At 43.0% G+C, this 24745-nt stretch overlaps 2 protein-coding genes across 2 annotated transcripts in view; both read left to right on the top strand.

The window, feature by feature from the left end:
* The window catches only part of LOC132241758 (lysine-specific demethylase 4D-like), a 29479-nt gene that overhangs the window by 4492 nt on the left and 242 nt on the right, over positions 1-24745 (top strand). The window contains exon 2 of the mRNA XM_059710652.1: positions 24488-24622. Within this exon, the coding sequence (XP_059566635.1) occupies positions 24488-24622 (135 nt within the window). The remainder of the gene's footprint in view (positions 1-24487; positions 24623-24745) is intronic.
* LOC132240680 (cyclin-dependent kinase 9-like) lies at positions 4858-6382 on the top strand. The gene has a single exon (XM_059708177.1). It carries the CDS (start codon positions 4882-4884, stop codon positions 5998-6000), a length of 1119 nt encoding a protein of 372 aa, XP_059564160.1. The 5' UTR covers positions 4858-4881; the 3' UTR covers positions 6001-6382.

The raw sequence follows: 24745 nt of genomic DNA, 5'->3' as shown, positions 1-24745 counted from the left end.
TTGTTCATTCAACCAATTGAGGGTTTGAGGTTACTGTTTTCTGCACTTGTCTTAGTAATTATATCAAAACATTTTAAGCAAAACATGTTTTTATGGCCTAGTAAAATTGTGTGGAGTTGGTGAATGAAATTGGGGATGGTTGTTGAGTTCTGCTTGACTGCCTGACTGGCGAATTGGATATGTATAGACATTTATCTTCAGGGTGACTGGGTGGAAATCATTTGGCACTGGGCTAAGCAGTAGTACCCGACTTACTGGGAGACATGAGCGAGCAGAGGACAAAAGTACCATCAATTTTTTTCTCTTCAAGTCTTCTTGCTGTTTTAAAGCTATGTGTATGTATATATTTTTATATTTTAATATATTTTATTGATTTCAGGGAGAAAAGGAGAGGGAGAGAGAGATAGAACCATCAATGATGAGAGAGAATCATTGATCAGCTGTCTCCTGCACACTCCTGAGGGTATCTAGCCCACAACCCAGGCATAACCCTGACCGGAAATCCAACCGTGACCTCCTGGTTCATAGGTAGATGTTCAACCACAGAGCCATTCCAGTCAGGCTATATGTATATTTAATGTGGTTAATTCCCTGATTCATTTCAATAAGCAGATCCATTAAATAAATTAACATGATTATTTCAATTGGTAATATGTGGGTATTATAGTAATCATTATGATACTTAATGTTAGGCCCTTAGAATGTAAGACTTAAAGCATGTAACCCTGTGTGGACTGTTATAGTAATGTTAGATTAAGAATGCTGTGTGGGACCCAGGAATGCACCCTTGTAGCTCTGCTTGGTACTGATAAACAACCTATCTGATGGGAACACTCAAAGCCTGTACACACCCATAGATTAATAGACCCCGGGTGGATCCACATATGGCAGCCACTAATAACACACACACCAACGAAGACCACATCTACAGAGGGGTATAAGATCAGACAGTTTGATGGACCCAGCAGCTCATAGCTCTCCTGTCGCCAGAGCGTGAGGACCTGTGTGTGCTCACGTCTCAGTTCCCAGCACGAAACTCTGCCCAATTAACTGTCGATCAACAAAGGAGCCAGCAGCCAAGGGCACTGTCTACCCCTGTGTGTGTGTCAGCAAGCATCGCCAGGTGGATCCTTCCCAGCATCTGAGACCCATCAGGAACTGGTAAATAAACCCCCCGTGTGCTTCCATCTAACCTGTTTGTCTGTGTGTAATTGTTCCGGCACGCCTCAGATCTCGGTGCTGTCTCTGTGAAAGTGTCTGACCAGAAGGTATTGGCGCAAGCCTCAAGCCGATAGTCCAGACCACCTGTGCATGTCCCACTTAGGAGCAGCACCTGTATGGGAACCCCCCGCACCTCGACATAGGTGACAGGCCTTAAATATATAAGAAATAGATGCTTATGTGGGACAGTGGGGATGGGACAGTAGGGAAGAATTGGCAGGGGCTGGCCTGGGTTCTGGTGATCATGGAAATCTTAGAGCAGGAAACCTCTCTGAGACACAACTGACAAAAGGAGTTGGTTTCCACTTAGAGAAAACAGCAAATGTAATAGCTCTACTGTGGAATAGAAAGGAAGCTTATTTGCATGAATCATAGAATAGAAGGAGAACCATAGAACCATGTGACTCTTTTTAGGTATTTGAATTTTTTCTTTTTTTAAATCACAATTTATTAAGTATTTCTATTGATTTCAGAGAAGAAAGGCGGGGGGAGAGAGAGAGAGAAACATCAATGATAAGAGAGAATCAATGATCTGCTGCCTCCTACATGCCCCCTGCTGGGGATTGATCCCTCAGCCCGGGTATGTACCCTTGATCAGAATCAAACCCAGGGCACTTTGGTCCACATGCCGATGCTCTGTCCACTGAGCCAAACCAGCTAGGGCTGTATTTGAATATTTTTCAACTTGAAATAAGGCATTGGCAATTTAAAACAGCACTTCAGATGATGTGACATCCATATTCAATCAGCATAGCTCCGTGGACAATGGGGGAGAAGTACTTAGAATATCTAAGTGATACAAGGGAGAGTTGCTGAAACCGGTTTTGCTCAGTGGATAGAGCTTCGGCCTGCGGACTGAAAGGCCCCAAGTTCGATACTGGTCAGGGGCATGTACCTGGGTTTCGGGTACATCCCCAGTGGGAGATGTGCAGGAGGCAGCTGATCGATGTTTCTCTCTCATTGATGTTTCTAACTATCTCTCTCCCTTCCTCTCTGTAAAAAACCACTAAAATATATATTTTTTTTTAAAAAAAGGGAGAGTTGATGGTTATTTTGACTTAGTTTTTACTATTGAAGATGCACAGAGTGGACAAACTTACAATAAATTTTGGAAATTGAAAATGATAGTTTGGATACAGAAGGAAACATTTCAAAGAAGCAAACCACCTTTCCCCTGGCCCCAGGCCTCCCTTACAGAACGTCAGTAACCCTCGGGCACATGAAGCACCGAATAAACAAGTGAAGAGCAGTGAGTACCCTCCTTGAAGCTAGTGAGTGTGTAATTCAGAGGTCCTCAAACTATGGCCCGTGGGCCACATGCAAATACAAATATTGTATTTTTTCCCGTTTTTTTACTTCAAAATAAGATATGTGCAGTGTGCATAGGAATTTGTTCATAGTTTTTTTTTTTTAAACTATAGTCCGGCTCTCCATAGGTCTGAGGAACAGTGAACTGGCCCCCTGTTTAAAAGTTTGAGGGCCCCTGGTGTTTGGTGAAAACTCTTGAGAAACAGTAGCAAGGTAAAATATGAATTCACATTCAAATCTATGACCAAGAGCTTAATTTGTAGGCACTGGTGTGCGGTCCTCCTATAGATGTGTGGGCGGATGTTCACCGCAGCGGAGTAAGAGGTCAGAAGAGGAAAATACGCAAAGGCTCAGCGGCAGAAGACACGTCTGTACAATTGAATGAAGCCCGCAAACAAAACAAAGTCCAGCTATGTGCATGACGCCATCGAAGGGAAATACACACAAGAGGGAACATGAAAACATTCTCTCTTAAAGGCTTATTCTTAAAGGTCCTATAAAACACTCTCCCTGGTGCATTATGAATATTCTGTGTTCTTGTCTCCTAAAGGTTTATAAAACCTTTAAGAGACAAGTGGCAAAGGAAGAAACACAGTCAACTCAATATCAAACTTTAAATACAGTCAATTCCGCTCGGCTTTGAGTTTACAAATATTCTTTTAAAAAGAAAAAGAGGAAAAGTTACCCCTAATGTTCAAATTTATATAACTGTAGTCCTAATACAGTTAGGACTTTCGGCCATTTTAAAAAACAGGTACAGTTTTAATTTCGTATTGTTTACTGAAATTAATATGCTTGTAGTTCTCTGATTATCTATCAGGTTCTGAAAAAATGATATTAATTACTTCTAGTCTAGGGTGGGTTATCTTTTCTAATATTGGTGTGGTTTGACTTACTCACTCCTTTATTTTTAGCACACTACTTTATTTTTAACATCCTAATCTGCTTAATGATTGGAGTTTAGTTTTTACTTTGATATAAAAGGTGGCCTACTCAAAGTGAAAGGATTAACGAGGCCTCCTCCCAAGATCCCATTGGATGGGCAATGAGAAGATTACTATGGCCCGGGTATAAAGCCAGGCCCAGGAGGATGTAGGCTGCATTTGAAGGCCAGCTCTGAAGCAGATACTGTCTCTCTGGATCCTGCAGTACCAACACCGGGAATTGGGAGTTTGCTGGTGGAAGGTAGGTCACTTGGTGGAAGGTAGGTCACTTGATTTCTGCTATTTGGGCTTGTGAGCAAAAGCGCTATTTTCCTATTACAAGTTTAAAAAACTGACTATAGTTTTACATTATTTACCATGGAGAAATATGCATCTGAATATCATCCCTTGAGCTAAAGCAAGTTTTTATTCTTTTAAAAATCAATTGATTTATTTAGAGAGAGAGCAGGAGGAATAGAGAGAGATGGAAACATCGATGAGAGTGAAATCGATCAGTAGCCCCCTGTGTGCCCCTAACGCAGAATCGAATTCATAATCTGGGCATGTATCCTGATGGGGAGTTCATCTGGAGACCCCTTGGATCATAGATTGATGCTCAACCCTGAGCCACACCTGCCAGGCTGAAAAACACAGTTTAAAAGTAAAAACTTTATTTTTCTTGGGAGAGGGAGAGGGAGAGAGACATCAATGTTGAGAAAGAATCATTGATCGGCTGCCTCCTGCATATCCCCCATTGGGGATCAAGCCCACAACCCAGGCATGTGCCCTGACCAGGAGTTGACCATGATCTACTGGTTCATAGGTTGATTCTTAACCGTGGAGGCACACTAGCTGGGGCATATATGTACTTTTGAGAAAATGATTTATTTTACTTTTCAAAATTATTATCAACAAGGTGTTCATAAGATTAAACTCTAATTTTTTTTTAAGACTCACCCTGGTGCATTTTTAGATGTGTCCCCTATTTTATTATACTGTGCTTATTTATTTGTACTTTTCAACACTTATGTCTTTTCATTTCTAATGGTCTTTTCTAAGAATCAGGTTTTAGAATAATTTCTATTAGGTGTTAGGTGTGTGTGTGTGTGTAATTCTTTATGAATATTCTATGTTCTTGTCTTCCGGTTTAGCTTTTAAACTTCCTTGAGGAAACTTTCCACTACAGCGGGGTGAGGAGCCATCCAGGCACTCCAACCTGTGATCCAGGAGAAGCCTCAGAGACCGTAACACTCCAACTGAGGAGACTCACAGTGCTTCAGGCTGAGACCCGCTCTCCCCCTCCCCCCCAAAGCTTGTGCTCCTGAGCCACACCTGTCAGGCTGAAAAACACAGTTTAAAAGCAAACACTTTTGGCCTGGAGAACAGAGCCGGGACCTGGGGCGGCAGCGGTGGCGCGTTGGAGGCGGCCATGGCAAAGCAATACGACTCAGTGGCGTACCCCTTCTGTGATGAGGTGACCAAATATGAGATGCTCACTAAGATCGGCCAAGGCACTTTCGGGGAGGTGTTTAAGGCAAAGCATCGCCTGACCGGCCAAAAGGTGGCTCTGAAGAAAGTCCTGATGGAGAACGAGAAGGAGGGGTTCCCCATCACGGCCTTGCGGGAAATCAAGATCCTCCAGCTTCTAAAACATGAGAATGTGGTCAACTTGATTGAGATCTGTCGAGCCAAAGCTTCCCCCTATAACCGCCGCAAAGGCAGCATATACCTGGTGTTCGACTTCTGCGAGCATGACCTTGCTGGGCTGCTGAGCAACGTGTCAGTCAAGTTCACACTGTCTGAGATCAAGAAGGTCATGCAGATGCTGCTCAATGGCCTCTACTACATCCACAGGAACAAGATCCTGCACAGGGACCTGAAGCCAGCGAACGTGCTCATCACCCGAGACGGGGTCCTCAAACTGGCAGACTTTGGGCTGGCCAGGGCCTTCAGTCTGGCCAGGAACAGCCAGCCCAACCGCTATACCAACCGTGTGGTGACACTCTGGTACCGGCCCCCGGAGCTATTGCTCGGGGCGCGGGAATATGGCCCCCCCATTGACCTGTGGGGTGCTGGATGCATCATGGCGGAGATGTGGACCCGCAGCCCTATCATGCAGGGCAACACGGAGCAGCGCCAGCTTGCCCTCATCTGCCAGCTCTGTGGCTCCATCACGCCTGAGGTGTGGCCAAATGTGCACAAGTACGAGCTGTTTGAGAAACTGGAGCTAGTGAAGGGCCAGAAGCGGAAGGTGAAGGATAGGCTGAAGGCCTATGTGCGCCACCCCTATGCACTGGACCTCATGGACAAGTTGCTGGTGTTGGACCCTGCGCAGCGCATCGACAGCGATGATGCCCTCAACCATGACTTCTTCTGGTCTGACCCCATGCCCTCAGACCTCAAGGGCATGCTCTCCACCCACCAGACATCCATGTTCCAGTACCTGGCGCCACCACGCCGCAAGGGCAGCCAGGTCACCCAGCCTTCCACTAACCAGAGCCGCAATCCCACCCATATCAACCAGACGGAGTTCGAGCGTGTCTTCTGAGTGGCGGTGCTGCTGCTTTCCTTAGGGCTCTATCTTCTGCTCTGTGACTCACGCTGTGGAGACAATGGGGCATTTGTGTTTTTTCTCCAGTGCATATGTTGTCTTATCCCCACCTGGGCACTGGGAATGCCATCCGAGTGGACTGGAGTAAAGCTTTGGCTCAATGTCCAGGAAGGCACTGAGGGTGCCTCCCTGGTTCCCTGGCTCTGGAGAATGTCCAGAGTGTCTCCGCTTACCTTAGGACAGGGATGAGGTGGGGGAGAGGTGCATCCAAGCCAGTATCTTTCTAGGTTCCCAGCATGATGGGAGGAGGGACAGGTCCTCACCCATTCCCGGTTTTTCTCTTGGCCTAAGTCACTTGCATGGGGGACACCAGCCTAGAATATGGGCTGCTCTTGGCCTGAGCCTCAGAGGCACTGGGGCTGGCAAAAACCTGGTTTCTTCAGTAGGAGAATTTTATCACAGCACCTCCCAGCCAATCAGCAATCTGGGCTGGCCCTGTCCACAGTCAAGATGCTTTATCTCCTAGGAATGACCCTTTTGTTAAGCTGCCAGATGATTCTACTACTATGACAAGCAGGGCTCCCAGTTGCTAGCCAAATGGACCTCCCTGTTGGTACAGCTGCCCTGGAATGCTGTGGTACCTCTCAGGCATTCTCAGCCCACTCCTAGATGCCATGGACACGGCTGATTTCGATATTACCTTCAAGATCCCTCCCCTGCCATAGTGTGCCTTGATAAGAAGAACAATCTCAGGTGTTCTAAACTAAATTACAGCAGGAGATAGATAGATAGATAGATAGATAGATAGATAGATAGATAGATCTGTTAGTCTCTTCATGGCTTGGAGCCAACTACCAAAGGAGAGCTCACATTCCTCTGGCTGTCTTTGGAAGTGTGTATTAATTTCCAGATGACTCGTTCTGCAGATTCCTAAGACCCTGGTTCCCACTGGACATGCTGCAGCCACAACTGAGCCCAGCAGCTTCTCTTACTCGGCAGCTCTGACACACCTACACACGGCTCAGGCCTCTGCTCAGGCTGGAACTAGAACTTTACCCAATGAGTCTGTCAGCCAGTACTGCCTTGGGGATATTTGTAATTTGTTATATATTATGTTGGTATCGATTTTATACAGAGAGAACGGGATAGGGATAAGAGATAGACACATCTAACTCCAGGAGCCTCTGCTTATTTTCACGTGGGCTTTCTGGACCACTGCCCACAGCCAGTCTCCTGGAGCACGCCTTTCTTCATTCAAATTCTGCTCCTATCCCAGAGCTGGCCTCCTCCTTCTCTCACCCTTTTGCCTATAGGTCATGTAAATTTATTTTAGGTTAACTCTTTTTCTTCCCTCCCCGCCGTCAACCCTCCTACCATTTGATGTATAAAAAGCTTGCAATACTCTGGGACAATGGGCATGTTGTCTTTTCTACCGTACTGCTGGAGGTTTAGACTCCATGCCTCAAGATGGGTCTTGTTTTTGGTGAGCATTTTGATTAATAAAACCTTACTTACAAAAAAGACTTTCATCCGTGGAAGTGAAATTTTTTTATCAGCCTCTAGCCACAATTATTTGGGGCCAACATCAGGTGATTCTGAGGACCTAGCTGAGCCATATCTGAGCCTCTGAATCACTGAACATGCTACAGCTACATCTGAGCCAGGAGCTTTCTCTCTCTGCAGCTCTGACTCACCTACTCCCAGGCCACTGCTCAGGCCTCTGCTCATACCTGAAACTAGACCGTTACCCAATGAATCTGTCAGCCAGTTCTGCCTTAGGGATGTTCATAATTTTTATTAAAAAATATGCTTTTTTGCCCCACCCTCACAGTTCAGTGTTTGAGCACCTACCCATGAACTTTGTTAATGTAAAAATAAAAACACATTGAAACCTGTAAAGAATTTTTGTGAGTTTATTTGAGACAAACTGTCGAAATATGCCAGGAGGCAGAACCTTAATGAATTGAGATAATGTTCTGGAGAATGGAGGGTTACATCTGTATTTATACATTGCAATCAAAGGAAAGGGATGTAGGTGGGTTACATGAAATCATTGGTGATAGATTAAGGAGGTGAGATTAAGCAAAGCGGGGAAACCTCTGGGATAGGATAAAAAGTGAAATGATGGACATGTGCTCTCTTACACAGATGGGTACAGGATAGCTTAACATAATTAACAGTTGACAATTAACTTGATAACAGTGACAATGAGGGAATGTCCTGGTGCCATTTGTTGTGCCCTGCGGGGTCCGGGGGTAAAAAGAAAGTTACAAGTTACCCAGACATCTCACAGATATGTTATCTTAGAGGCCAAAAGGGGAATGGACTCAGTAAGGACCAAAGTTGATCTTTGTCAGGGAAAATATCGGCTTAGGACATGACTACCCATTATAACCTGTTTGTAGTTAAATATTTAATTTTCAGACCTTCTTTTGTGGTTATTTTAGGTCTCTGAGTTTGCAAGACTGCCAGCCACACAGGCCTCTCCTGAGCTTGTCAGGTTAGCATGTGGCTCCTTTCGTCCACAACTTGCAAGTGGTGTTTTGATCCCCAGTCAGGGCACATGCCAGCGTTCAGGGCTTGATCCCCAGGAAGGGGCATGCAGGAGGCAGCCGGTCAATGATTCTCTCTTATTGATGTTTCAATCTCTCTTTCCCTCTCCCTTCCTCTCTGAATCAATAAAAACATATTAAAACAATAAATAAATAAACCTATGTTTTCATTGATTTTAGAGAGAAAGAGAGAAGGACAGAGAGAAACATTAGAGAGAACCATAGATTGGCTACCTGATCCCACTGGGAATGTGCCCTGACTTTAATGGACCCGGGGACCTCTTTAACAGCCCTGGGAACTGTCACTGCTGGCAGCCTGAGCATAGCTTCCTCCTTTCCCACCTGAGGATCTCCTCCCCCACATCCCAGCTCCAGGCCCCAAGCGATGCCCATGATGATGAGAAGGTCTGAGAAGGCGGCTCCCCTCTCAGGGTCAGGGGCTCAGGCAGCCCCTCGTGCTGCACATGGCACGTGTATCTCTGCTCTGCAACAGTGGGTACCCCCATGGCCGGGCTGCCCACTTCTGGAAGGTCCCGTCCCCTGCAGGCTTGGTCTCCACCAGCTCCATGTCCTGGGTCTGGTCCTTTCGGTCACGCTGCCAGGTCAGGGCGATGTCCGCAGGGTAGAAGCCCAGCGCCCAGCACCTCGGGGTGACCTCAAGGTCAGAGATGGGGCTGCGGGTCCCGTGTGCCTTTGGAGGGTCTGCGCGCTGCAGGAAAACGCGGAGCCACTCCATGCGGGAGCCCTTCAGGTAGCTCTTGGGATGCTCAGCGTCACAGGTGATGTGAGCTGCCATGTGGGCCGCTGTCCGGGAGGTCAGGTCCTCGTTCAGGGCGCTGCAGCTGGCGTCATCGTAGGCGGATTGTCCGTCCGTACCGCGTTGGAGCCGTCCGTCGGTCCCACGTCGCAGCCATACATGACCTGGAAGGTGTGAGACCCGTCCTCGCTCTGGTTGCGGGATGTCCAGGCTCACTCGCTAACTCTGTGCGGATCCCTTGAACTTCCCCGGTTCTGTCCCAGAACTGCGGGTCCTCCTGCTCCACGCACGGCAGCGGCATCCAGGGCCCACGGCTCCATCATCGGACTCGAACCGCAGGCTTTGCGTGTGTCCATGTAGCTGGAGGCGAGATACCCAGGCTCCCTGAGACCGGGCCCGGACACGACGGTGCAGAAATACCCCAGGGAGTGGGGCCGGCCCAGCTGGGGGTCAGTACCAGCACCCCCGAGTGCACCAGGAGTGGGGTGGGGGACTTCATGACCCGCATCCTCGGCGTTGGGGGGACAATCTCTTACTTATGTTTGATTAAAGTTGTTATCCCCCGTGTGTATTTTCAGAATAAAGAAAGGTAAAATCCTTACAATGCTTTCTCAAAATTCAGAGTGATATAAAAGACACATAGCTGTTAAAAACAAGAAAACAGGGCCATATAGGAGTCGCTCACGCTAGGCATCACCTCACCAAACCAAGACTTAACTTAGATTCAGTTTCCCAGAAATGGAAGCCAAGCCAGTGAATCAGGACTCGCCTGATGAGCCTCAGTTAGATAATCTGCCTGATGGGCCCCTCAGGCCCCTAAGGCAGCGGTTCTCAACCTGTGGGTCGCGACCGCTTTGGCGGTCAAACGACCCTTTCACAGGGGTCGCCTAAGACCATCCTGCATATCAGATATTTACATTACGATTCATAAGAGTAGCCACATGACAAATCTGAAGTAGCAGCGAAAGTAATTTTATGTTGGGTCAGAACATGAGGAACTGTATTTAAAGGGCCAGAAGGTTGAGAACCACTGTCCCCTAAGGGAAGGTAACCTTGTAATAACCCACCCAGGTGTTGCCTCTGTGACTTCCTGCTTCTGCTCCTTTCTGCCTGGAAAGGCCTTGCTTTTTGCCCAGCTCCTCCGAGCTCCTTCCCAGCTGCTACCCTGAATACTGCCTGATCTGAATCCATGGAATTTTAAAATGACCTGAGTTTATCTTTTAACAATCTCAAACAAAGTGATTCAGAAAAGTTACCAGTAAAAGGACAAGCAAAACTCTGTGGTGCAAATACAAACAGAAAGCAGGAGTTATGGGGCTAAAATCACACAAATTAGAATTGAGGCCCAAAGGCAAGTATCACCATGAAAATATGGCCGTCATTGAATACCCATGCAACTTTGATAAGGATAGCTTTCAGAAAATAAAACAGGTTAAAAGAAACAGATTAAAAATAGGATCTGTTTATGTGATATTGTGATTTATAATAGGTATAGATTGTATATTGGGTCTTCATCCCTATTTCTGGCACAGAGCTCCTAAAACCCTTGGGAATGCCTAAGAGCTGAGAGCTACACAGGTCTTTTTTGTTATATTAATGAGGTGACTTTCAGAATGCCCCTTGGCAACCAAAAGATGGGAAGTAGTCACCCAGAAACCAACCTTGTGATGAGAGGGTTGGAAGCCCCAACCCATACCCCAGCCCCATCGCCTGGGAGGGAAGAGGGGCTGGAGAGCCAATCAATTCCACTGGCCAGTGACTTAATTATTCATGACTATGGAACCAAACCTCCCTAAAACCCAAAAAGGACAGCATTTGGGGAGCTTTCTGATTGGTGAAGAAATGGAGGTGTTGGGAGTGTGTGTGGTGTTACTAGAGAGTGCATGGATGCTTCTCACCTGGCCCAAGCCTTGCTCTGTGCACCTTTCCATCTGGCTGTTCCTGAGCTGTAACTGTTAGGTCTGATCCAATGTGGAAATCAACACCCCCTCCCGGGGACCTGACCTTTAGCCCACTTCACAAACCATTTTGCCTTTTGCTTAGACCACGTTCCACTTGCTAAGACCATTATCTCTCCCTCAGGACCCGCCCAGGGAATGCTCCACCCAGAAAAAGCCCCCCTAGAGTCCTTTAAAACCTCTGACTCCCTGTCCCTGGGTGTGGGCCCCAACTTGGGGCTCAGCCTATCTGGTTTTCCAGATGACCTCATAAATTCATAATTCTTTACCCCTTTTGGCTTCTTGCATTCCCCCTTTGGCGACCCTCACAATCACTTTTTATAATAAACCGGTAACATGGTAAGTGAAATGTTCTCTGAATTCTGTGAGGTGTTCTAACAAATTAATAAAACCCAAGCAGGTGGCCAGGAACCCCTGATTTATAGCCAATGGGTCAGAAGTTCCTGGGCTTGTGACTGGCATCTGAAGGCCGTGGCCGGGTGGGGGCAAGGGCAGTTTTGTAGGACTGAGCCCTGCAGATGTGAGATCCGATGCTTCTCCAGGAATGTAGCATCAGAACTGAGCTGAACTGTGGGACAACCTGCTGGTGCCCTGAGCATTCTTGGTGTTGATGTGAGGACAAACCTTGGCCACACATCGGAACTGGATGTTCAGAGGCCTCTTTTACTTTGTGTTGTGCAAGACAAAAAACAACATATAAAATAGACAAGCTTAAGGATACAGAAAGCTTAAACCACAAGAACAATCAGGTAGAATTTATGTACCTGGTAATAGAATGCTCCCTTTTGTAATGTGCCAATGATGTGATCAATCACAAAATTAATAGTATAACTAGTATTAGGCTGAAGAGAAAACATTCATAAATTCCAAAGCAGAGAAAAAAATCAGGCTTCTTAATTTCCATGCAATAAAAGTAGACATTATTGTTAAAAATCTGAACTACGGGAGTCTTTGTTTTTGGAAAGTTAAACATTTTCAATGGACTGACTTGTAGGCTACAGGAACAGATGTAAGTTGCAGGAAACAGGGAACCAGAATATTTGTTAACTCTATGAACTCTGGAGCCATACCACCTGGTTTTGAATTCCAGTTTAACTTATACCAGTTTGTGTGACCTTAGCAAATCACTTAAATTCTAGGTGACTCAGTTTCCTCAACTGTAAAATGGGTATAGTAATCGCATCAACCTCATATGATTAGTATGACAGTTCTATGAGCTAATGTTTGTAAAGCGATAAAATGGATGTCTAAAACCTAATAAGCATTATGGAAATGCTTTTAGATTTCAAAACGAATGAAATACACATAACAATAGATGTGATCAGTTAAAATAGGATTGAGGAAAATTTTCAGTCTTATCAATGAAATTAACTGGATTAAGCTTCTGTCTCAAAAAATCAGGAAAAAACAAACTTACCTAAAATAGCAGGAAGAAATTAATAAAAACATGCAGAAATTACTGAGCTAGATAAATTATAAAATAATATAACTGGAAAATTAACAAAAAGCTAAAATAATATAGATACTTTTCTAGAAAAACTGAACTAAACCTGATTTCAGAAGTTAAAAATCTTCTGCCCTAACCGGTTTGGCTCAGTGGATAGAGCGTCGGCCTGCGGACTGAAGGGTCCCAGATTGGATTCTGGTCAAGGACATGTACCTTGGTTGCGGGCACATCCCCAATAAGGGGTGTGCAGGAGGCAGCTGATCGATGTTTCTAACTCTCTATCCCTCTCCCTTCCTCTCTGTAAAAACAAAAAAAAACAACAATAAGAAAACCAAAAAAAAACCAAACAAAAACTTCTATGTAAGAAATATCAAAAGACATCAAAAGATCTGCCTTTTCCAAAACCACCAGTACTAGATGATTTCACAAGGAAATGTGGGAAACCTTTGAAGAGGAAACATTTCCAAATCTATTTGGCATAGGAAAAAAAATTCAAAGTTTTAAAGTAAACACAATATTGATAGAAAAAAATTGAGGAATTGCATGATAAAAATTAGTAAAGTTATGAATAATTAGCTAATACAATCTAACTACATTAAAAGAATAATATAATGACTAAAGGGGCTTATCCTAGGAAGGCAATGATGCTTTAAAATAAGGAAATCAGTAACATAACTTATCCTATTAGTAGATCCAAGGAGAAAGTTATATGGCCATTTTCAGGTGCTGATAGGTATTTGACAATATTCAACTGTCTTGTTTTAAACACATCCCCACATAGGAACCAATGGATAGTTTCTTAACATGAAAACATTTTCTCTATTTATATAGTTAGCTATTTTAGCCCCAAAGCCAGCATTTTTCTTTTTTTTAATTTTTCATTTTTAAAAATTAATTTCAGAGAGGCAGGGTGAGGGAGAGAGAGATAGAAACATCAATGATAAGAGAGAATCATGGATTGGCTGCCTCTTGCACACCCCACACTGGGGATTGAGTCCACAACCTGGGCATGTGTCCTTGACCGGAATCGAACATGGGACCCTTCAATCCGCAGGCCAGTGCTCTGTTTACTGAGCCAAACAAGCCAGTGGAAGCCAGCATTTTTCTTAGGAGTGAAATATTTGAGCTCTAGCTGATTTGGCTCAGTGCATAGAGCATCAGCCTATGGACTGAACAGCCCCAGGTTCGATTCTGGTCAAGGGCAGATGCCCATGTTGTGGGCTCGATCTTCAGTAGGGGGCATGCAGGAGTCAGCTGATCAATGATTCTCTCTGATCATGGATGTTTCTGTCTCTTCCTCTCCCTTCATCTCTGAAATCAATTAAAAAATATTTTTTTAAAAAGGGTGAAATATCTGAGACATTTCTGCAAGTAATTAAAATAGTTATCATTATTTATTGTTAGCTATTACTGTTAATCTCTTCCTGTGCCTAATTTATAAATATATAATACAAAGGTAATATGCAAATCAAGAGGACAGCAGAATAACTGGTCGCTATGACATGCACTGACCACCAGGGGGCAGATGCTCAACGCAGGAGATACCCCCTGGTTGTCAGAGCACTCCCAGAAGCTGGCTGATGGCTGGCGAGTGCAGTGGTGTTAAGCCAGTTGGACATCTCCTGAGGCCTTCCCCGACTGCAAAAGGGTGCAGGCCAGGCTGAGGGGACCCCTTCCCGTCCTCCTCCTCCCTGAGTGTACAAATGTCGTGCACCGGGCCTCTAGTTTATAAATAAACTTATTATAGATATGTCTAGAAAAATACAAAGTATACCTATTCATGATTTTGGGCATTCACTGGGGGGGTCTTAGAACCCCCGTGGATAAGGAGGAACAAATGTCACCACTTAGTAAATATTGGAGTCAGTATTCAAATCCAACTTATGAATTAGTGCTATTTCTGTACCTGTCTTATCTTCCCTATGGAAATGAACATTTTTTCAAAACAGCCTAAGTCTTGATTTCTTAAAATTCTCTCTTGAAGCTATCTCAGTATCTTAAGCATTCTAATCACTCAATTCATATTTTTTAAAAATATATTTTTATTTATTTCAGAGAGGAAAGGAGAGGAAGAAAGCGATAGAAACACCAATGATGAGAGAGAATCATTGATTGGCTGCCTCCGGCATGCCCCACATGGGGGATCAAACCCGCAATCTGGTCATGTACCCTGACCAGGAATCAAACTGTGACCTCCTGATTCATAGATCAATGCTCAATCACTGAGCCATATTTCATATTTATTTGAATAAATGATTAAGTGAAATTATCTAGCTGGAGTTTCTCATCTTTCTCTTTCCTGACTGGAAATATCCCTGGATCCTCATCTTTTGTAGCTTTTAATTTTAAGTTTAATCCTATTTTGAATTACAGTGAGGAGCCATGGGATTGGATTAGGATATGCCTAATTGGATTAAAATGTTATTGCTATCAGCCTATTCCCTTTTAGGATGGCTCCAAGTAAGAAAGCACTTTCAGATTAGTGGCAGGTAGGCTATGTATTATTCCATTCCTTCTTTTTCTTGTTAAATGTGAAATTGATAGAAAGAGAGAACTTTCTCTGTTAAAAGTTTAAAGCATTTAGTTTTTAATTGTGGGAACATTTTTCACTTTTACCTTAGAAGTTGTGATAGATGGAGTTTCCATTTCTCCTAAATTAAAATTGAATATATGTATTTATTTCATTAAAAATAAATAAATATATATATACACACACATATACATATACACACATATACATATGCACCTATATCTTCAGCTAGTTTTGCTATGTTGTCATGTTGAAAGTTTTAAAGCAAATGTTTTTAAATTGTTGTTTGTTGATATTTAGAGAAACAGAGGGAGAGAGAGAGAGAGAGAGAGAGAGAGAGAGAGAGAGAGAGTGAGAGAGAGAGAGAGGGAGAGAGATTTGTTGTTCCACTTGTTGATGCATTCATAGGTTGCCTCTTGTATGTGCCCTGACCAGAGATTGAACCTGAAACTTTGGTCATATCAGGATGATGCTCTAACCATCTAAGCTACTTGGCCAAGGCTGTTAAAGGAAGATTTTTATGATGAAAAAAAATCTTTTTATCTTATGGGAAACTGAAGGAGTAGACCAGTTTTGGACATAAATGGTTTTGGAGGATGTTGACAGATTGTATAGGGATGGTGCTGAGAGAATTCAATTTTTGATGAAACACATAGAGCCAGACCTGCAGTCCATGCTGCTTCATTTTGAGGTTGAGTCCACAGGGAAAGCATATTTTTGGATCTTGGAAAATGTTCATGTAAAATTGAGATTCCATATTATTGGACAATTGCCTTTTTATTCCTCCATCCTTTTTTAAAATTTTTATTGATTAATTTTTATTGATTACATCTGTGTCCTTATCTCCATATTACCCCCCTCTCCCGCCACTCATGCCCTCACCCCCCTCTTGTCTGTGTCCATTGGTTAGGAATATATATATATATATATATATATATATGTATATATATATATATATATATATATATATATATATATATATATATACACACACACACACAGTGGGGCCTTGACTTATGAGTGTTCCGAGTAATGAGTTTTTTGAGATACAAGCCGTCTCTGGGCCAATATTTTGCTTTGAGTTGCGAGCTAAAATTTGGGTTATGAGCCAGCTTCAGATACCCCCCACTAGTTGGCGCAGTGAACCTCACAGTGAACGCCACAACATCAGCCCAGCATCAAGTGTCTCACTAGTTCACTTTTTGAGTTGACATAACGAGTAATTTGAGTTATGAGCTCCGTCACGGAACGAATTAAACTCGTAAGTCAAGGCCCCACTGTATATATATTTAAATTTATACCATGGAATGTTATGCAGCAGTAAAAAAAGAAGAATCTCTTACCCTTTGAGACAGCATGGAGGGACCTGGAGAGTATCATGTGAAGTGAAATAGGTCAGTCAGAGAAAGACAAGTATGACATGATCTCACTCATACGTGGAATCTAAGTAACAAAATAAACTGATGAATGGAGTGGATCCAGAGACATGAAAGCATGGAACAGTGTGTGGAATCTCAGAGGGAAGGAGGGGGAGGGTGTGTGGGAGTAATCAACCAGGACCTTGTATGCATATATGCATGGCCCATGGACACAGATGAGGCCATGCATGTATGGGGTGGTAATGGCCTGTGGCAGGGGGCGGGCTGGAGGGGGTTAATGGGGTAATGGGGGACAAAAGGGGACATATGTAATATTTTCAACAATAAAGAATTATGTTTTAAAAAAAGAATTAAGGATTGGCAAAAAAATGTTCAAAAGAGATTAAAGCAAGACTATTTACATTTAAAATATAGTTCTTTATTGATTTCAGAGATGAAGGAAGGGGGAGAGAGAAATAAAATCATCAATGATGAGAAAGAATCATTGATTGGCTGCCTCCTGCACATCCCCTACTGGGGATTGAGCCCGCAACTGGGGCATGTGCCCTTGTCAGGAATCCAGCCTGGGACCCTTCAGTCCACAGGCTGATGCTCTACCAGTGGTTCTCAACATTCCTAATGCCGTGACCCTTTAATACAGTTCCTCATGTTGTGGTGCCCCCCAACCATAAAATTATTTTCGTTGCTACTTCATAACTGTAATTTTGCTACTGTTATGAATCATAATGTAAATATCTGATATGCTATATTTGTTTTCTGATGGCCACGACCCACAGGTTGAGAACCTCCAATTAACTGAGCCAAACTGGTTAGGACAAGACTATTTTCATTTAAAGTGGAGTCTAAAATGTTTAAATCTTTACCTTTTGTTTTGGTGATTATTTTTTTTTATTTTATTTGGTCAAATTTTCAGTTTATTGAGGCATTTATGGGGTTTTGTGTATTTTCATATTCAGCTCTCAAAGAAATACATTCACAGAAAATAGTTTTCTTTAGTGAGATGATAAAACAAGGTTTACTAGCAGTGATAAAGAACATTTTGGAGCATGTGGTTGATCAATTACATTGGACCTGATTGAATAAAATTGTTTTTTCATTCACATCTATCATACTAAGATTTTTAATGAACTGTCAATGACAATATCCCATTTGTTTTGTGAAAGAAACTGCTGAATCTTGTATGTAGTTTCTGAATGAATTGGCAAGCTGGGAGATATTTTTATAGTTGTAGTTGCTACAGAGTTCTAGTTCGAATAGTTGGTGCTGTGTGACATAGGTGAGATGTTCTGTTGTTGTGGTGGTTAATATTTATGTGTTCGATAATAGTCGCTTCATGCATTTCTCTAGCAACCTTAGCTGTATTCAGAACAGACTCTGGGATTTGGGGAGTTTGCTGCTTATTTATTTAAAACCTTAGCATCTGAGGAACATGGCATCTAGACTCTAAGATTTAAAATAATGACATTTCATTCAGTGTGAAAAAATATATTTTAAAAATATATTGTTAATCCCAGCAACAACACAGAGTGGTGCCTGGTACGCGGTGCCTTGTTGTGTTGTATTTTGTGCCTTTAAATCAACCCAGCAGATCCAAACAACAGCAGCCTCCTGAGCACCACACCCTCTGTCTGAGGAACAGCAGCTGTACATGAAACCTCCCCCTACTAGCCAGAAGAGCTACCACAGCTGTGAACAGCACCCACCAGAGGAGCTGCTGCCAACTGAGAAGCAGCTGCTACAGCAACCGCCCGAAGAGCAACCACAGCCCAAGGAGTCACTGCCACCAAGGGAGCAGCAACTGAACGACTCAACGTCTAGATATGTCAGTGAGATCAAACATGGGTAGACAAAGAAACCCCCAAAGGAAAGAAAAAGAGGACTCGCCAGAAAAGCAGCTAAGTGATACAGAGGCATGCAACATGACTGAAAAAGAATTCAGAATAAGGGTCCTAGAGTTCATAAACTGGACAGAGGACAAAATCAATAACATATGCAAGAAGGTAGAAGAAACAGATGAAAAAATCAACAACTTAAGTAAGACCCATGAAGAAATGAAGAGTGATGTAGCTGCAATAAAAAACACCATTGAAAGTATCAACAGTAGACTAGGAGAAGCGGAGGACCGAATTAGTGAATTAGAAGACAAGGAAGCAAAACACACCCAAACTGTATTGAAATTGGAGAAAAAAATTAAAAGACAGGAGGAGAGCCTAAGGGTGCTTTGGGACAACATGAAACAAAACAACATACAAATAATAGGGGTGCCAGAACAACAGAAAGAGGAACAAGGATTAGAAAACCTATTCGAAGAAATAATATCAGAAAACTTCCCTGAGGTGGAGAAGAAAAAAGTCACACAAGCCCAGAGAGTCCCAAACAAGGTGAACCCGAAAAGACCCACACCAAGACACATCATAATTACCATGGCAAATGTTCAGGACAAAGAGAGAATCTTACAAGCTGCAAGAGAGAGACGGAAAGTTACATACAAGGGATCTCCCATTAGATTGTCAAATGATTTCTCAACAGAAACACATCAGGTAAGAAAAGAATGGACCGAAATTTACAAAGTGATGCAAAGCAAAGGACTGAATCCAAGAATACTCTATCCAGCAAGGCTATCATTCAAACTTGAAGGGGAAATAAGAAGCTTCACAGACAAAAAAAGGCTAAGGGAGTTTATCACCACCAAACCAGCAATGCAAGAAATGCTAAAGGGACTGGTGTAAAAAGAAGAAATAAAAAGCTCAGAAAGAAAACAGCCACACAAAAAGGAAATGGCTACAAACAAGTACCTTTCAATAATAACTTTAAATGTAAATGGACTAAATGCTCCAACCAAAAGACATCGAATGGCTGAATGGATAAAAAAACATGACCCATACATCTGCTGTCTACAAGAGACCCACCTCATTACAAGGGACTCACACAGACTGAAAGTGAAGGGATGGAAAAATATCTTTCAGGCAAATGGAAAGGAAAAGAAAGCTGGGGTAGCAATACTTATATCGGACAAAATAGACCTCAAAGTGAAGGCCATAACAAGAGATAAGGAAGGCCACTTCATAATACTAAAGGGATCAATACAACAAGAAGATATAACTCTGGTAAACATATATGCACCCAATGCAGGAGCACCCAAATTCATAAAAAAAAAACTCCTGGAAGATATCAAAGGAGAGATCGACAGCAATACAATCATAGTAGGGGACTTAAATACACCACTGACATCACTGGATAAGTCCGCTAGACAAACAATCAGCAAAGATACAGCAATCCTAAATGACTCACTAGATCAGATGGACTTAATAGACATCTTCAGAACACTTCACCCCAAAGCCAGGGAATATACATTCTACTCAAATGCTCATAAGACATATTCAAAAATAGACCATATATTGGGACACAAGCAAAGTATCCCCAAATTCAAGAATATTGAAATCATAAAAAGCATCTTCGCAGACCACGATGGCATAATATTAGAAATAAACTACAATAAAAACAACCCCAAATACTCAAACACCTGGAAGCTGAATAGCATGCTATTAAACATTGATTGGGTTACCAATGAGATCAAAGAAGAAATTAAAAACATCCTGGAAACTAATGACAACGAAAACACAACAATCCAAAACCTATGGGACACAATGAAAGCAGTCCTGAGTGGGAAGTTTATAGCTCTACAGGCCTATCTCAAAAAACAAGAAAAAATGGTAGTAAATCATCTAACTCTACAACTCAAAGAATTAGAAAGACAGCAACAAGAAAACCCCAGAGTGAGCAGAAGGAAGGAGATACTAAAGATCAGAGAAGAAATAAATGACATAGAGACCAAAAAAACAATACAGAAAATCAATGAAACCAAGAGCTGGTTCTTTGAAAGGATAAACAAGGTTGACAAACCTCTAGCCAGACTAACCAATAAGCAAAGAGCGAGGACCCAAATAAACAAAATCAGAAATGATAGAGGCGAAATAACAACAGACCCCACAGAAATACAAATGATTGTTAAAAAATACTATGGACAGCTCTACTCCAACCAACTAGACAACCTGGAGGAAATGGACAAATTCCTAGAAAAATACAACATTCCAAAACTCAATCAGGAAGAATCTAAAAACCTCAACAGGCCAATAACTATGGAAGAAATTGAAGCAGTCATCAAAAAGCTTCCAGCAAACAAAAGCCCAGGACCAGACGGCTTCACAGGGGAGTTTTACCAAACATTCAAGGAAGAACTAAAACCTATCCTCCTCAGACTACTACAAAAAATTCAAGAGGAAGGAACACTTCCAAGCTCATTCTATGAAGCCAGCATGACCCTGATACCAAAACCAGGAAAAGACAACACAATGAAAGAGAATTACAGGCCAATATCCCTCATGAACATAGATGCCAAAATCCTCAAAATCTTAGCAAATCAGATCCAGCAGTACATCAGAAAGATCATACACCATGACCAAGTAGGATTTATCCCAGGGATGCAAGGATGGTACAATATCCGCAAATCAATAAACGTGATACATCACATAAACAAATTGAAAGAAAAAAACCACATGGTCATATCAATTGATGCAGAGAAAGCATTTGACAAAATTCAACACCCATTTTTGATAAAAACTCTCAGTAAGGTGGGAGTAGAAGGATCATACCTCAACATAATAAAAACCATATATGACAGGCCCACAGCCAGCATCATACTCAATGGACAAAAACTAACACCATTTCCCCTAAGAACAGGAACAGGACAGGGATGCCCCCTCTCACCACTCCTGTTCAACATAGTACTGGAAATGTTAGCCATTGCAATTAGGCAAGAAGAAGAAATAAAAGGCATCCAAATTGGAAAAGAGGAAGTAAAACTGTCCTTATTTGCAGATGACATGATTTTATACATACAAAACCCTAGAGGCTCCATCAAAAAGCTACTAGACTTAATACATGAATTTGGCAATGTAGCAGGATACAAAATTAACCCCAAGAAATCTGAGGCATTTCTATACACCAATAGTGAACTTTCAGAAAGAGAGATTATAAAAACAACCCCGTTTACCATCGCACCAAAAAAATTAAGCTACCTAGGAAGAAACTTAACTAAAGAGGTAAAAGACCTCTACTCAGAAAACTACAGGATGTTGAAAAAAGATATAGAGGAAGACATAAACAGATGGAAGAACATACCGTGTTCATGGATTGGTAGAATCAACATCATCAAAATGTCCATACTACCCAAAGCAATCTATAAATTCAATGCACTTCCCATTAATATACCAACGGCATACTTCAGAGATCTAGAACGAACTCTCCAATAATTCATCTGGAATAAAAAAAGACCCCGAATAGCTGCTGCAATCCTGAAAAAGAACAAAGTAAGTGGGATCTCAATACCAGATATCAAGTTGTATTACAAAGCCACTGTTCTCAAAACTGCCTGGTACTGGCACAAGAGTAGGCATATAGATCAATGGAATAGAATAGAGAGCCCAGAAATCGGCCCAAACCAATATGCTCAATTAATATTTGACAAAGGAGGCAAGAACATACAATGGAGCCAAGCTAGTCTCTTCAATAAATGGTGTTGGGAAAATTGGACAGATATATATGCAAGAAAATGAAACTAGACCACCAACTTACACCATACACAAAAATAAACTCAAAATGGATAAAGGACTTAAATGTACGACAGGAAACCATAAAAATTCTAGAAGAATCCAAAGGCAACAAAATCTCAGACATATGCCGAAGCAATTTCTTCACTGATACGGCTCCTAGGGCACTTGAAACTAAAGAGAAAATGAACAAATGAGACTACATCAAAATAAAAAGCTTCTGCACAGCAAAAGAAACCATCAACAAAACAATGAAAAAACCCACTGTGTGGGAAAACATATTTGCCAATGTCATATCTGATAAGGGCCTAATCTCCAAAATTTATAGGGAACTCATACAACTTAACAAAAGGAAGATAAACAATCCAATCAAAAAATGGGCAAAGGACCTAAATAGACACCTTTCAAAAGAGGACATTCAGAAAGCCAAGAGACATATGAAAACATGCTCAAAGTCACTAATCATCCGAGAGATGCAAATCAAAACAACAATGAGGTACTATCTTACACCTGTCAGACTGGCTATCATCAACAAATCAACAAACGACAAGTGCTGGAGAGGATGTGGAGAAAAAGGAACACGTGTGCACTGCTGGTGGGAATGCAGACTGGTGCAGCCACTATGGAAGACAGTATGGAGTTTCCTCAAAAAACTGAAAATGGAATTCCCATTTGACCCTGTGATCCCACTTCTAGGAATATATCCCAAGAAACCAGAAACACCAATCAGAAAGGATATATGCACCCCTATGTTCATAGCAGCACAATTCACCATAGCTAAGATCTGGAAACAGCCTAAGTGCCCATCAGTAGATGAATGGATTAGAAAACTGTGGTACATCTACACGATGGAATACTATGCTGCTCTAAAAAGGAAGGAACTCTTACCATTTGCAACAGCATGGATGGAACTGGAGAGCATTATGCTAAGTGAAATAAGCCAGTCAATGAAGGAAAAATACCACATGATCTCACTCATTCGTGGATAATAGAGACCATTATAAACTTTTGAACAATAATAGATACAGAGGCGGGGCTGCCTCGGACAGATTGTCGGACTGTAGCGGGGGGGCCGGGGAGGGTTGGGGGGCAGGAGGTAGCGGGTAGGAGATCAACCGAAGGACTTGTGTGCATGCATATAAGTGTGACCAATGGACATGGCACACTGGGGGATGGGGGAGGCTAGGGGACTGTCTAGGGCGGGCGGGGGGGGGGGAATGGACACATATGTAATACCCTTTGTAATACTTTAAGCAATAAAAAATAAATAAAAGCAAAAAAAAAAAGCTGGGGTAGCAATACTTATATCTCACAAAATAGACCTTAAAGCAGGGGTCCTCAAACTTTTTAAACAGGGGGCCAGTTCACTGTCCCTGAGACCATTGGAGGGCCGGACTATAGTTTAAAAAACAACTATGAACAAATTCCTATGCACACTGCACATATCTTATTTTGAAGTAAAAAAACAAAATGGGAACAAATACAATATTTGTATTTGCATGTGGCCCACGGGTCATAGTTTGAGGACCCCTGCCTTAAATTGAAAAGAAAATATATATATATATTGTTTACATGGAATCCACAGACAGAGCAGGCCTAGCTAAGAATCTCAAAATCAGGAGTCCATAGCATTGTAATGTCCACTCCTGTCCAGCAGGTGGCGGGTGTTGGTGTTCCAGGAAAAAATCCCCACATTTTGGGGAAAAGCTGAAAGTATCTGACCCAGGCACCTAGGATTTTGAGGATTTGGAGTGAAAATATTTGAAGAAACCTTTATATAACCAAGTTATGTCATTTAAAAAAAAATCAGTGACTCTATATGTGATAAAAACGCTGGGAACCATTCAGTAACTACTGGAGCAGGAGTGTGGAGGGTCGCTGGGCACTAGGAGGACATGAACCTTTTCAGCATCAACTACCTGCACTTCGGGGAGCCCAAAACGTGGTAGGCGGTGCCCCCAGAGCACGGCCAGCGCCTGGAGCGCCTGGCCAGGGACCTTTTCCCGGGCAGCTCTCGGGGGTGCGAGGCCTTCCTACAGCACAAGGTGGCCCTCATCTCGCCCACTGTCCTCAAGGAGAACGGGGTCCCGTTCAGTTGCATCACTCAGGAGGCTGGAGAGTTCATGGTGACCTTTCCCTATGGCTACCACGCTGGCTTCAACCATGGCTTCCACTGTGCGGAGGCCATCAACTTTGCCACCCCGCGATGGGTCGACTATGGCAAAGTGGCCTCTCAGTGCAGCTGCGGGGAGGCCCGGGTCAGCTTTCCCATGGACGTGTTCGTGCGCCTCCTGCAGCCCGAGCGCTATGAGCTGTGGAAACGCGGGCAGGACCGGACTGTTGTGGACCACGTGGAGCCCACGGCATCGCGCAGCCAGACGCTGAGTGTCTGGAGGGAGGGCAGGGCGGCCTGGAGATCTGCGCTGGTCCTGAGGCACCTGCAGCCCCGTCGGGCCACGCACACCACTGGGTCAGTGGGCACTGGCCATAGGTCCCGCGGCCACCAATGC

The sequence above is a fragment of the Myotis daubentonii genome, chromosome 9 (genome assembly GCF_963259705.1).
Source record: "Myotis daubentonii chromosome 9, mMyoDau2.1, whole genome shotgun sequence".
In the NCBI taxonomy this organism is placed as follows: domain Eukaryota; kingdom Metazoa; phylum Chordata; class Mammalia; order Chiroptera; family Vespertilionidae; genus Myotis; species Myotis daubentonii.
This window is presented reverse-complemented; position numbering and strand designations above follow the sequence as displayed.

Coding starts and splice junctions, on each gene's coding strand:
- LOC132240680 (XM_059708177.1), top strand. CDS start 4,882: ATGGCAAAGCAATACGACTCAGTGGCGTACCCCTTCTGTGATGAGGTG.